This window comes from Leopardus geoffroyi, chromosome E3 (genome assembly GCF_018350155.1).
Source record: "Leopardus geoffroyi isolate Oge1 chromosome E3, O.geoffroyi_Oge1_pat1.0, whole genome shotgun sequence".
Classification (NCBI taxonomy): domain Eukaryota; kingdom Metazoa; phylum Chordata; class Mammalia; order Carnivora; family Felidae; genus Leopardus; species Leopardus geoffroyi.
Window position 1 is genome coordinate 37813337 of NC_059340.1, and position 12699 is coordinate 37826035.

The following is a 12699-nucleotide window of genomic DNA, read 5'->3' on the forward strand; positions in this document are numbered from 1 at the left end:
CCTGTTTGTGGTCACATCCCAGGGGACAGCTGACCAGGAGTGGTTTCAGAGCGGATGGACTGGAAAATGGACAGGGGAAATATCTAGAGCAAAGTGGCAAGGCTTGTCTTCTGTGTATCAGGACTTTAAAAAGTGTAGCATTTAAGTCAGGGTGTCCCTAGCCCAAAGAGAGGAATGGAACAGAAAAGAACCGAAAGCTTAACGGTAAGTATATATGAAAACTTAGTACGTCCTGGAGGTGGCCTCATGGGGGTTGGTGGGAGGGGCCCTGGTCCAAGAGGCCACCCGGAAGCCGACTGGGGGAGGGGGGTCTCTGAGCTGTGGAGAGTGGGGCAGGGACGGCCCTGCCTGGGCGCGAGCTTGCAGCCATAGCCGGATTGTGTCCGTAAGAGGGCCATCTGGTGTCCCCTAGTTCCACAGGGATGTGAAGGCCGCTCAGGAGCTGCTGTGCAAGGTGGACTCAGACCTGAACCAGAAATACAGCCCCGACTTCAAGGACCAGTACCAGATTGAGCTGCTGCTGCGGGAGCTGGATGTGAGTGACGGGCCCGGCGAGGGCCTCCCCACGCCCCTCCCTGCATGTCTGGCCTGGGGAAGGTGGTGTCTCACCCCGGCCCTCCCCCTGCTGCATTCAGGACCAGGAGAAGGCTCTGGACAAGTACGAGCATGTGGTGCGGGGCCTGCAGAAGCGAGGGCAGCAGGTGGTGCCGCTCAAGTACCGCCGGGAGACGCCACTCAAGCCCATCCCCGTGGAGGCCCTCTGTGACTTTGAGGGCGACCAGGTGAGCTGCTGCACAGGTGCCCCTGGAGCCCTGGGCGGGCTGGGCCCAGAGCTGCCCCTTTCGTGTCACTGAAAGGTCTTAGGAGTTGTAAGGCTGGATTCAGGGCCTCACACCAGTGTTTTCTAGGAACCTGTGTCCATCTCTGTGGTTGGGGTCACTCTACCAGTCCCCCGCAGAACCCCACCAGTTGCCCTGCTCCTCTGTTCTACCAGCTTTAAGTCCTGCGTCCTGCCTAAACCAGTCACTGTGGCTGGCAGGTGCCATTCTCTCATTGGCCAGGCCTGAGCCACATGTCCAGCCTGAGTAGTCGGGGACTGTGGGAAGGGGGGTTCCCCAAAGGGAAACCCAGGCAGATGTTGAGACAGCAAATTTAACACATCCCCGTGCAGCTGCACCCTCCCTAGTCTCTATGCTGAAATGTCTTGGGGAGGGCCACAGAGATGGGCTAAGACCCGGGCGGTGGGGCAAGATGGCAACTGGGCCCCTGGTCACTGGCCAGGGCAGGTCTCTCCATGCCTTCTGACTGGCCTGCCCCTGCCAGGGCCTCATCTCACGGGGCTACAGCTACACCCTGCAGAGCAACAACGGGGAGAACTGGGACCTCACGGACAGCACAGGCAACAAGCTGACCGCCCCCGCCGTCTGCTTCGTGATCCCCCCGACTGACCCCGAGGCCCTGGCTCTGGCCGAGAGGTAACAAGGCCAAGCGGGGAACCAGTGTGGACTGGCCCCACCCTCTGGGCCCCTCAGGCCCCGTTCACAGCCCTGGCATCCTGACTCAGCCTCAGGAGGCAACTACCACCCCCCCACCTGCACCCCCTTGGGGGCTCAAGTGGGACAGGAGCAGACCCTTTTGGCCAGGCTGACCTGCCACATGTGAACTGACGTCAGGCTGTAGGCGGCATAGCCAGCGAGCAGTTTCTCTGCAGGTGCCTCTGGGCCTTTGCATATGCTGTTCCCTCTGCCCAGACACCTGCTCGAGGTCTGGTTGGCTCAGGCCTCTTGAATTAAGACAGCTCCTTGGTTACCTCTTCTGTGAAGAGCTTACTCCCCTCCACCCTGGCTCCAGGAAAAGCGTTGCCAACTCTTGGGTCCAGCACCTTCTCCCACTGCACATTCTGCCCCTTATCATCACCCTGTGTGTCAGTCTCATGTGGGGAGGGGTTCCTGGGGACTTAACTGTCTCTAGGGCCTCGTTCAGTACTTGGTGCATACAAAGTATGACCCAAGAACCCTTTGTTAAATGAGTGATTCAGGAATGCCTTCATCTATCCATTCGGCACGTATTTACTGAGCACCTACTGTGTACTGCTACCTCAGGAGTAATGTCTTGGTGGGGAAGACAAAGAACAAATGATGACTTTAGGTAGTAAAACCTGGTATGAAGAAAAGAAAAGAGGCTGGGTCACGATGCCAGGCCTCCAGAAGCAAAGAGCCGCATTATAGCAAATTTTCCATGTCTGCCGGGTTTTAACTTTTCAAACCACTTCCACGAGCCTTGTGACTTCTCTGGGCCACACCCAGCCACAACCTGGAGTCCCGGGTCTGTAAGCACAGGGGGCAGTGGGCTGCCCCAGGCCCCCAGCCCATGTTTGCACCCACAGCTTGGGCAGCCAGTACCGGAGCGTGCGGCAGAAGGCGGCCAGGAGCAGGAACGCACTCCAGCAGCGGCATGAGGTGCTGAAGGCAGAGAGCCCTGGAGGTGGGTGCCGGGGCCACTGTCCCAGGCTCTGGGTGGTCTGTGCTGCGGTTGGAAGGGCAGGGGACAGGCAAGGCAGGGGTGAGGGAGGCTGGGGCAGCCCCAGAAGGCCCCGCTTGGTCTCCTAGGCCCTGTCACTGCGCCTTGCTCCCCCCAGCCCCCCGCTGCCACCTGACTGCGATTTCCTTGCGGCAGATGCCTCCGACCAGCAGGGGCGGCATCTGTTGGCTGGCTTGGACAAGGTGGCCAGAGATCTGGACCGGCAGGAGAAGGCTATCACGGGGATCCTCCGGCCGCCCCTGGAGCAGGGCCGGGCTGTGCAGGACAGCGCTGAACGGGCCAAGGACCTGAAGGTACTGCCAGACTGGTCTCATCCCCACGGGGGCCTTGGTGCTCGATGGGGACCACCTGCCACGTCACCAGAAGTCCTGAGTGATGGCGGTGAAGGGAGCTGTGCTAGGCTGATGACCGAGGAGGTGCCAGAGCCCTTGGTGCCCCAGACACAGCCCCAGGAGAAAGGGCAGGCGAGGTTCACGCTGCCCCCACACAGCTTGCCGCTCGTGGGCTTGTGGCAGTGTTGATGACACTAGTGACCGGCCCCAGCCGCATGGGGCCACACGCCGCTTCGGAGTTCCAGAGCCGCGTGCTGGTTGCTTGACCGCAGACCTGCTATTCAAGCCCAGGCCTCAGTTTCCTCAGACAGTCAAGGCCAGAGGACGACGGGCACGGGGTAGGGGCATGGCCACGTCATGCCGCAACCCTTCCTAAGCGGTCATAGGGTCACCTGTGAATGGGGAGAGAAAAAGCACCCCACCTCATGGGGTCGCCCCCAAAGATGGATGAAATCATCCCCGTGATGTGCACGGAACAGGAGGTCTGTTGTCACACACCCTGCGTCACAATTCCCCGGGGTGCTCATTACGGGCTGGCTCCCCAGGGAGGGCTCAGGCTTCCTCAGCTGCTTCCTTTGTCCCACAAGGCCCCTGGAGGGAAGGGGGCTGCTGGGCCGTGGCCAACTCCAGGGGCTCTGGTCCCCACAGAACATCACCAACGAGCTGCTGCGGATCGAGCCCGAGAAGGCACGCAGCACGGCTGAGTGCCAGGACTTCATGCAGGCCCTCCCGGGCAGCGGAAGCGTACCTCTGCTGAGGACCCGGGTGGACGACACCAACCGCAAATACGAGCGCCTGGTGCAGCTGCTGGACTTGGCCCAGGAGAAGTGTGTGGTGGGCGGGTGGCGGGCAGGCCGGGTGGGACCGTGGAGCCAGATGGGCACCCCTCACTCCTGACCCGTGTCGTCAGGGTGGACGTGGCCAACCGCCTGGAGATGAGCCTGCGGCAGGGCTGGGAGGCGCTGGCCGAGTATGAGACCCGGTTGACCCAGGACGACACGGTGCCCGAGGGAGGCCGGGCCCTAGACAGCAAGAGGCAGGAGCTGGTGGTGAGTCTGGGGACCGGGGCCTCGGGAGCCTTTCTCCCCAGGTGCCCCCCGCCTGCCAGCTCTGAACAGATGGGGACGGAGGCCCCGAGTCTCAGGGCAGTGAGTCCCCAGGTTTTGAAAGGCTGCGGTGTGCCAAGTCAGAAGTTGCGGCTGGAGAGCTGTGGCATAAATCCCAGCTACTCCTGGGACCTGCGTGGCTTGTGGAAATCAGGTGCCAGTATCTGCATAATCTGCCCAGATTTCCAGGATCTGTGGGAGAGCAGATCCAGCCTGTGGGGCCCGCATGCTCTGGGAGCGCGTGGCTCCCCCCACCCCCAGCGTCTACTTTACCTGCACAGTTGCCACGGGGCCACTTCACATGTCTGCCCGCCTGACTCCTGAGGGCACACGGGTCCACGGGCCCTTAGGAGGCTGCTTATTCACACACCAGTCCACAGAATCCTCGCTCTGTGCTGAGGTTCTCACCTCAGAGCCAAGGAAACTGGCTCCGACCGAAAGCCTCTGCCCGGGCCTTAAAGCTGGAAAGCAGCTGGCCACTCTCGTCCTGGGCACATGCTGCTTCCTGCAGGGTTTTTACACGTTAGTTTTTCCGGCTGGTGCTCCCGGCGACGGAACAGAACGTTGCAGAGATGACCACCACATTTAATGAGAAACACAGAGGCAAAACCCCCGTCCTTCTCCTCCCCACCCCCCACCCAGGCTTCCCACCCCCAAAGCCAGAGGCCTCAGGCAGCTTGGGTGGTGCTGCCCTGACCCCCACCCTGGGGCTCTGACCGCAGCGCCCACCTTCTGCCTCTCCGCCCCAACAGGCCCTGGCCTCTGCGCTGCAGGCCCAGGAGTCCCTGCTCGGTGACGTGGAGCAGAACCTGCAGGCAGCCAAGCGCTGCTCCAGCTCCCTGGCCAGCCGCTTCCAGGAGCACTGCCCGGACCTGGAGCGCCAGGAGGCCGAGGCGCACAGGCTGGCCCAGCGCTCCGACAACCTCCGCCAGCAGGTGGAGCTCAGGTGAGCAGCCGTGGCCGGGCGGCAGCCTCTGCTTAGCTCGTCTGCTGGGAGGCTGCCGCAAGTGGTTTGCTTTCTAGATTTTCTCATTTTGGAAAAAGCAATCCATCTGCACAGTAAAAACCTCAAGGTGATGACAACGACCAGCCCCGACCCCAAGGCAGGCGTGACTACCATTTTGTGTACACTTCCAGAAATGTTCTTGAGGAGCTGGCGGGCGGGGGGTGGGGGCCGTGACATCAGTGACAACACAGCACATACACCGCATCTTGCTTGTTCCTGTCCTACGTCCTGTTGGTCTCAGGAGTCCCTAAGTGTGACCTCCTCTTGTGTCTTCCGGAAGAGCTCCTATAGAACAGATCCCGCTCCCCCTTCCTTCGGTGCTGGGTACAGTTCACCAGGGGAGCAGCCATGCAGGCCTGCAAGCGGCTTTTGTGTGTCGCATTTTAACTACAAATTCAGCCTCTTTAATTGGTATTGGACTTTTCTGGGCCATCTGCCCCGGGAGGCAGGTCCAGTAGCTTGTGTCTTTCGAGGAACTTGTCCATCTCATCACGTAGTTGAATTTAGTGGCATAAAATTGTCCTTAATATTCTGATTTTCACTGTTCACAGGACTTGAGGGGATGTCCCCCGCCCCCATTCCTGATGTTGTACCTTTCCTTGTTCTATTTGTATATACATCCTCTTTTTCCTTCCTGATTCTTCTGAGGTCTATCAATTCACTGCTCTCTGTTGCTGTTCTCTTTCATGGGCATCTGTTGGTTATTTCCTACTGCTGCTTAGGTTTGCTTTTCTCTTTTTTTAAAAAAATATTTTTTTAATGTTATTTTTGAGAGAGAGAGAGAGAGAGACAGAATGAGAGTGGGTTGGGGCAGAGAGAGAGAGGGAGGCACAGAATCTGAAGCAGGCTCCAGGCTCTGAGCTGTCAGCACAGAGCCCGACGCAAGGCTGGAACTCAGGAATGGTGAGATCATGACCTGAGCCAAAGTGGGACGCCCAACCGGCTGAGCCACCTAGGTGCCTCAACTGCTCTCTTTTCGAGCAATGTTTAAGTTATTTTATTAGGTTATATTTGATCCCTCCTGCTTTTAAAACATGAGCGAAGAGGACTTCTTTAAAAAGAGACAGGAGGCATCTTCTGACTGCGGCAGAGGCCTGACAGGCTTTCCTCCGCAGGGCCCAGAGCCTGCAGAACGCCAGGGCCGCGTATGACGACTACCGCAGCGGCTACGACCACATGCTCCAGTTCTTGTCCCACATCCCCAGCTATGAGCCCCAGGAGACAGACACCCTCAGCCAGATGGAGACCAAGCTGAAGAATCAGAAGGTAAGGTGGTTGCCTCCGTGTTCACAGGTCTACAGTGGCATGGGGGCTGTCGGAGGTCGGCAAGGTCCCTTAAGACCTCGGCCTTGCTTGGCTGCCAGCACCTAACTCTGAGAACAAGAATGGCCTCGCTCCCGCCTCAGTGCCCAGCACAGGGCCTGGCCCAGAGTGGACAGTCCCATAGGCTGGCTGAATGAGCAAATGGCTACAGCAACACATGAGGAGCCCTTGTGGTAAAAAAAAAAAAAAAAAAAAATCCCGTTTCCAAAGTTCAGAGTCCTGGTTGGCTGGAAGGCAGCAGTGTCTTGGGACTGAGGGACACAGGACCCCAACAGCCTAGATTCAAACTCAGGTTCCAACCCTAATGGCCATGTCCTTGTGGGCAAGTCACTGAAGGTGACTATGCCTCAATTTCATTACTCGTAGACTGGAGATAATGATAGCACTTACCTCACAGGACAACTTCAAGATAAAATGAGATCGAAGATATTAGAAGAGTGCCTGACATTTCGAAGCACTCTGTAAATACTGGTTTCCTGGCAAAGACGATGATCTTCCTGGCCCTTCTTCACAGGGTCAGAGAATTGCCTTTTGTGACCAACAACTGTATACAAGGAAGCCGTTCATGAAACTTTGTACTACAGAAGTTGAATTTCAGATTCTGAGGAATCCAGCTACTCTGTCAAGGGTTGTTTCTGTTGGTTTGTTTCTTAATTTTTTATTTTAAAAGTCTCTGTTGTTTTACAGAACCTGCTAGATGAGATAGCAAGAAGGGAAGAGGAAGTCCAGAAAGTCTGCACCTCCTCCCAGCAGTACCAGCAAGCTGTCAAGGTGAGCCGGGAAGTTCCTGCCGAGTGCAAGACAGCAGGGCCTCGTCTTGTCAGGAGGGCTGGACAGAGAAGGGCTAGACCTGGGTGGGGGGGGGGGGGGTCGTCCTCGGGCACTGCGGGCCGCCCTGGGAGCGGGCACAGCCCTTTAGGAAAACAGTGTGTCCCAGACACTGAACACCAGAGAAGGGATTGCTACTGCTTGAAGCAGTAAACAGTGAGAATTTATCCCAGAGGGAAAACAAAACAACAATGGAGGATAAATAAAACTCTTCGTAGCAGCAGCTATTATTCACAATAGCAAAAGAAAAAAACTAGAAATATCCTACACGGCCGATGGATTATGGAGTCAGCAAAGGAATAAAGGGGATCCGAGGCAGCAGGAGAACCGGCTCAAGTGCTGTGGGGAGAGAGCAGAGCACCACACTCGGGGCCCCGAGGGGGCTCTGTCTGGGGCGGGAGGGCACTGCGCGCCTCCTTTCTGTCGTGTCCTGGGTTGTTGAGGGACACAGCTCTGGACAGCCGGCATGTAGATGGTTCTCAGCACCTCCTGGCCGTTACTACAGTACGCAGCCGTGCAGACCTCCGCAGTCCGCTACAAGGGGCAGAAGAACACTTCTGTCTCTATTGCGGTTGTCTGCCCTCCACCATGTCTCTCTCTCACCCAGGACTATGAGTTAGAAGCAGAGAAACTAAGGTCCCTTCTTGACTTGGAGAATGGAAGGAGTAGCCACGTCACCAAGAGAGCCAGGCTCCAGTCCCCCGCTGCCAAAGTGAGGGAAGAGGTGAGTGGTGCAGGCGGGCCCTGGGGGAGGCACGGCACACAGGCCTCTGAGATGCACCCCAACAGGGAAACGGGGCCGAGAGCCCTCCTGGGTGCTCGGTAAGGTAAGACAGGTTTGGTAAGAACAGATGGTAGACTTGTTCTCGGGCAATGATGTGGATATGCCTGGAAAGACAGCCTGCTGCAGGGATCTGGGAGGCTCCCACAGGACTCCTCCTAAGTAAGTACACGTGGAGAGCTGGGGTTACTTCCTTCTGCGTATGAGTAAGTGAAGGCTCCGAGAGGAAGACCTGCTCAGGGTCATGCAGACTTTCGCCTTCATGCTCTAAATCCAGTTCCTCCAGCAGCTGAGACTATAGTTCAATTCCAGGTAGCAAGAGACCAGAAGCTACCCTCTATCCCCAAATGCCAGACTTTTCAAACACGGTCCACCTCGCTGCTGCTCAGCCTGTTGACTCCTGTTTGCTGACTGCTCTCCCGTAGGAAGCGGCTCTTGCTGCCAAGTTCACTGAAGTTAACGCCATCAACAGACAGAGGCTTCACAATCTGGAGTTTGCCCTGAGTCTCCTGAGACAGGTAATGGATCTCCTACAGGTCAGACATTCTACTTCCAACTATTCCAGCAGGTAAGAGATGAGGCTCATTCTGCTCCCACAAAACAGTCCGTGAGCTGGTGGCAGTGTCCCTGGCTATGAGACGGCACCAGCGCAGGTAGTGGCCCAGCCAGCGCTTCTGTGAGCACGAAAGCAGCACGTATTCCATCCAGCAAATATTTGCTGGGTCCCCAGGGCAGGTAGCTTGTTTTCAGAAGCCCACGTCTGTCCGTCCATACAGTGGAAAATGAAGCAGGGCCACCGTGGAAGCCTCTGCCTGTACTGAGTGCACCAAGCAGGGTGCAAAACAGGGGACGACCGCTTGTGCAGAAAAAGAAACATGTGGCATGCACTCAAAATGTACGTCTCAAAGACGACAGCCTCTGGGAACAGGACCGGAGGTGGGATGCTCTGCCGTGGTCGTCAACGACTTTACTGTTCAAAAAACCTAAACTATTTGTTTCGCCATCTTCTAAAGTAACCCAAGAACTCAGTGAACTCGACACGGAGGGAGCCTCGGGCATCACAGGGTCTGACCTTTCCATGGGGGACTGAGGTGCGCTCCGACCAGGTGGGAACAGGCCAGGCCGCGCGTTAACCATGTACTGTCTTCTCCTTCTCAGCAGCCGGAGGTGGGAGCGAGCCACGAGACCCCGCAAGGTAGCACCCCGGGCTCCGCGGTGGAGGAGACGTGGAAGGTACAGAAGGAGCTGGAGGAGGAGACTGAGAGGAGGCAGCAGCTGGAGAAGGAGGTCAAGAGCGCACAGGAGGAGATCCAGACCCTGCAGAATCGGAGCCCGCAGGAAGCGGTGGTACAGAAGGAAGTGCTGAAGAAGGTGCCGGACCCCGCACTCGAGGAGAGCTTCCAGCAGATGCAGCGGACCCTGGTGGAGGAGCGGCACAAGAACCAGCTGCTGCAGGAGGAGCTGGAGGGGCTGCGGCTGCGGCTGCGTGCCCTGGAGCAGGAGACCAGGGACGGGGGGCAGGAGTACGTGGTCAAGGAGGTCCTGCGCATCGAGCCGGACCGAGCCCAGGCGGACGAGGTCCTGAAGCTGAGGGAGGAGCTGGAGGAGCTGAGGCGGCAGAAGGGCACCCGGGAAGCAGAGGCAGCCCTCCTGCAGCAGCGCATCGCGGCCCTGGCCGAGGAGAAGGAGCGGGCCCAGGAGAGGGTCACCGAGAGGGAGGTGGTGAGACTGCAGAACGACCCCCAGCTGGAGGCAGAGTACCGGCAGCTGCAGGAGGCCCGGCAGCGGGAGGGCAAGCTCAGGGAGGAGCACGAAGAGGAGCTGAGCTTCCTCCAGGACAAGCTGAAGAGGCTGGAGAAGGAGCGGGCCATGGCAGAGGGGAAGATCACAGTGAAGGAGGTACTCAAGGTGGAAAGGGATGTGGCGACCGAGAGGGAGGTCGGTGACCTCAAGCGCCAGTGTGAGGACGAGGCTGCCAAGGCTCGCACCAACCAGAGGGAGAAGACTGAGCTGCTTCGCAAGATTTGGGCCCTGGAGGAGGAAAACGCCCGAGTGCTGGTACAGGAGAAAGTGCGGGAGATTGTCCGGCCGGACCCCGAGGCAGAGAGGGAAGTGGCCAACCTCCGCCTGGAGCTCGTGGAGCAGGAACGCAAGTACCGGGGGGCCGAGGAGCAGCTGAAGAGCTACCAGAGTGAGCTGGAGGCGCTCAGGAGGAGGGGCCCCCAGGTAGAGGTGAAAGAGGTGACCAAGGAAGTCATCAAGTACAAGACTGACCCCGAGATGGAGAAAGAGCTCCGGAGGCTCCGGGAGGAGATCGTGGACAAGACGAGACTTATTGAAAGGTGCGACTTAGAAATCTACCAGTTAAAGCAAGAGATCCAGTCCCTGAAAGACACCAAACCCCAGGTGCAGACCAAGGAGGTGGTCCAGGAGATCCTCCAGTTCCAGGAAGACCCCCAAACCAAGGAGGAAGTGGAGTCTCTGCGGGCCAGGCTCTCAGAGGAACAGAAGAAGCAAGTGGATCTGCAAAGAGAGCGAGCCTCCCAGGAGGAGAAGATCAGGCAGAAAGAGGAGGAGCTGTCCCAGGTGAAGGAAAAGGTGGTCCAGCAGGAGGTGGTCAGGTACGAGGAGGAGCCCAGCCTGCGCGCCGAGGTGAACGCCTTCACCGAGAGCATCGAGGTGGAGCTGCGGCAGATCGACAGCCTCCGCGGGGAGCTGCGGCGGCTGCAGCGCCGGCGCGCAGAGCTGGAGCGCCAGCTCGAGGAGCTGGACCGCGAGCGGCAGGCGCGCAGGGAGGCCGAGCTGGAGGTGCAGCGCCTGAAGCAGCGGCTGGCCGACCTGGAGAAGGAGGAGGCGGAGGCCCGGGAGAAGGTGACCCTCAAGCAGAAGGTGGTGCTGCAGCAGGACCCGCAGCAGGCCCGGGAGCACTCTCTGCTCAAAGTCCAGCTGGAGGAAGAAAGGCACCGGCGGCAGGTCCTGGAGAGTGAGCTCGAGACCCTGAAGCAGCAGCTCGTCAACCTGGAGAAGATGGAGGTCAAGGAGAAGGTGGTCTTCTCTGAAAGCGTCCAGGTGGAGAAGGGCGACACTGAACAAGAGATCCAGAAGCTCAGGAGCAGCCTGGAGGAAGAGAGCCGGAGCAAGAGGGAACTGGATGCAGAAGTGAGTCGGCTGGAAGCCAAGCTGTCGGAGCTGGAGTTCTGTAACTCCAAGTCGTCCAAGGAGCTGGACTTCCTCAGGGAGGAAAACCACAGGCTGCAGCTGGAGCGGCAGAGCCTGCAGCTCGAGACCCGGAGGCTCCAGTCAGAAATGGAAATGGCAGCAACAGAAACCCGAGACCTGAGAACCACCAGCACGGCGGACTCGGGGACGAACCTGGACTCCAGGCTGTGGTCCCTGGAGAGAGAGCTGGACGACCTCAAGAGGCTCTCCAAAGACAAAGACCTGGAGATCGACGAGCTGCAGAAGCGCCTGGGCTCCGTGGCCGTCAAGAGGGAGCAGAGAGAGAACCACCTGCGGCGCTCCATCGTGGTCATCGACCCCGACACGGGCCGGGAGCTGTCCCCAGAGGAAGCCCATCGGGCCGGCCTCATCGACTGGAACATGTTCGTGAAACTCAGGAGCCAGGAGTGTGACTGGGAGGAAATCTCGGTGAAGGGTCCCAGCGGGGAGTCCTCCGTGATCCACGACAGGAAGTCTGGCAGGAAGTTCTCCATTGAAGAGGCGCTGCAGAAAGGACGGCTGACCCCGGCTCAGTACGAGCGCTATGTCAACAAGGATATGTCCATCCAGGAGCTGGCCGTCCTGGTGTCCGGGCAGAAGTAGGCCCAGCCCGGCCCTCCACCTTCTTGGAAGCAGCCAGCTGGCCGGCTGGCTCCCACCCAGAACCGCTGGGTCTTCTCCTCCGTGGCCCTGTGCGGGCTCTGAACCTGTGCAGAGCTGAGCCCGTCACCCAAGCCCGTCTCATGGTCATTCACCCTGGGTGAGGGACCCGCTTCATCCTCTGATGATCGGACAACCACAATGCCCCTCTTCTGTCCCTTTTCCCACACATTTCCATCAATAGACTCTTCGTGTGACACCTGGAAACGACCCAAAAAACTAAAGCCATGACAACCGAGGCGGACGAGCCACTCCACGCTCCGGCCTTCACACCCCACGTGGAGGCGCCCCAGGGCAGAAAGGCCTCCCTTCCACACACGTGTAGGTATACCAACGGACTGGGCCCTCAGGGCTGCCAACCTGCACTCATGCCCCGCCCCAGGATTCTGGTTGAGAGCCCACTTTCTGTCAGAAGCCTCCTGGTGACAGATCTGGGCTCTGTGCCAGAAGAGGCGCAAAGAAACCAGAACAGTGTATGGCCTTCGGTGCTAGAGTGAAGGTTAACTGTCAGCCAGACTGTCCACCATCAGAAAATGTGTTGTGGTTCTCAAAATATTTTCATGATGGACTGTGTTGCTGTTAGCCTTAGTTTCAGTGCCTTACAAGTCTCGTGTGTTAGCTCACTGGTATTTGGGTATGCTACACATTTGATTTTTCACCAGATGAATTTTATGTTCTGTGTTATCTCACGTATTATGGAAGAAAATGGGATTAGGGATTCTATTTCTAGTGCAAAATAAACACCTGGGTGGCTTGATTCTAACTTCATGGCGTTTCTTCTTTTGCATGCGAAGCTTAGTTATTTCCCCTGCTCCTCTTGGCTTCTGGCCAAAAGGGATATTCCACATATACCAGCTCCTAGGGGAGGAAAAATTGGCTCAAATATGGTAAAAAGAAGGAGAA

General features: G+C 58.1%; 1 protein-coding gene across 2 annotated transcripts in view; it reads left to right on the forward strand.

Moving 5' to 3' along the window:
- Positions 1-12559, forward strand: part of PPL (periplakin) — a 46271-nt gene extending 33712 nt beyond the window's left edge. The window contains exons 10-22 of one of the 2 annotated variants that reach the window (XM_045460835.1): positions 413-535; positions 636-782; positions 1324-1475; positions 2387-2484; positions 2677-2834; positions 3522-3700; positions 3784-3922; positions 4732-4925; positions 6101-6251; positions 6996-7079; positions 7744-7860; positions 8343-8435; positions 9076-12559. In XM_045460835.1, the coding sequence (XP_045316791.1) occupies positions 413-535; positions 636-782; positions 1324-1475; positions 2387-2484; positions 2677-2834; positions 3522-3700; positions 3784-3922; positions 4732-4925; positions 6101-6251; positions 6996-7079; positions 7744-7860; positions 8343-8435; positions 9076-11739 (4299 nt within the window). In that variant the 3' untranslated portion in view covers positions 11740-12559. The remainder of the gene's footprint in view (positions 1-412; positions 536-635; positions 783-1323; positions 1476-2386; positions 2485-2676; positions 2835-3521; positions 3701-3783; positions 3923-4731; positions 4926-6100; positions 6252-6995; positions 7080-7743; positions 7861-8342; positions 8436-9075) is intronic. The other variant, XM_045460834.1, reaches the window with a different exon arrangement.
- Positions 12560-12699: the final 140 nt, after the last annotated feature.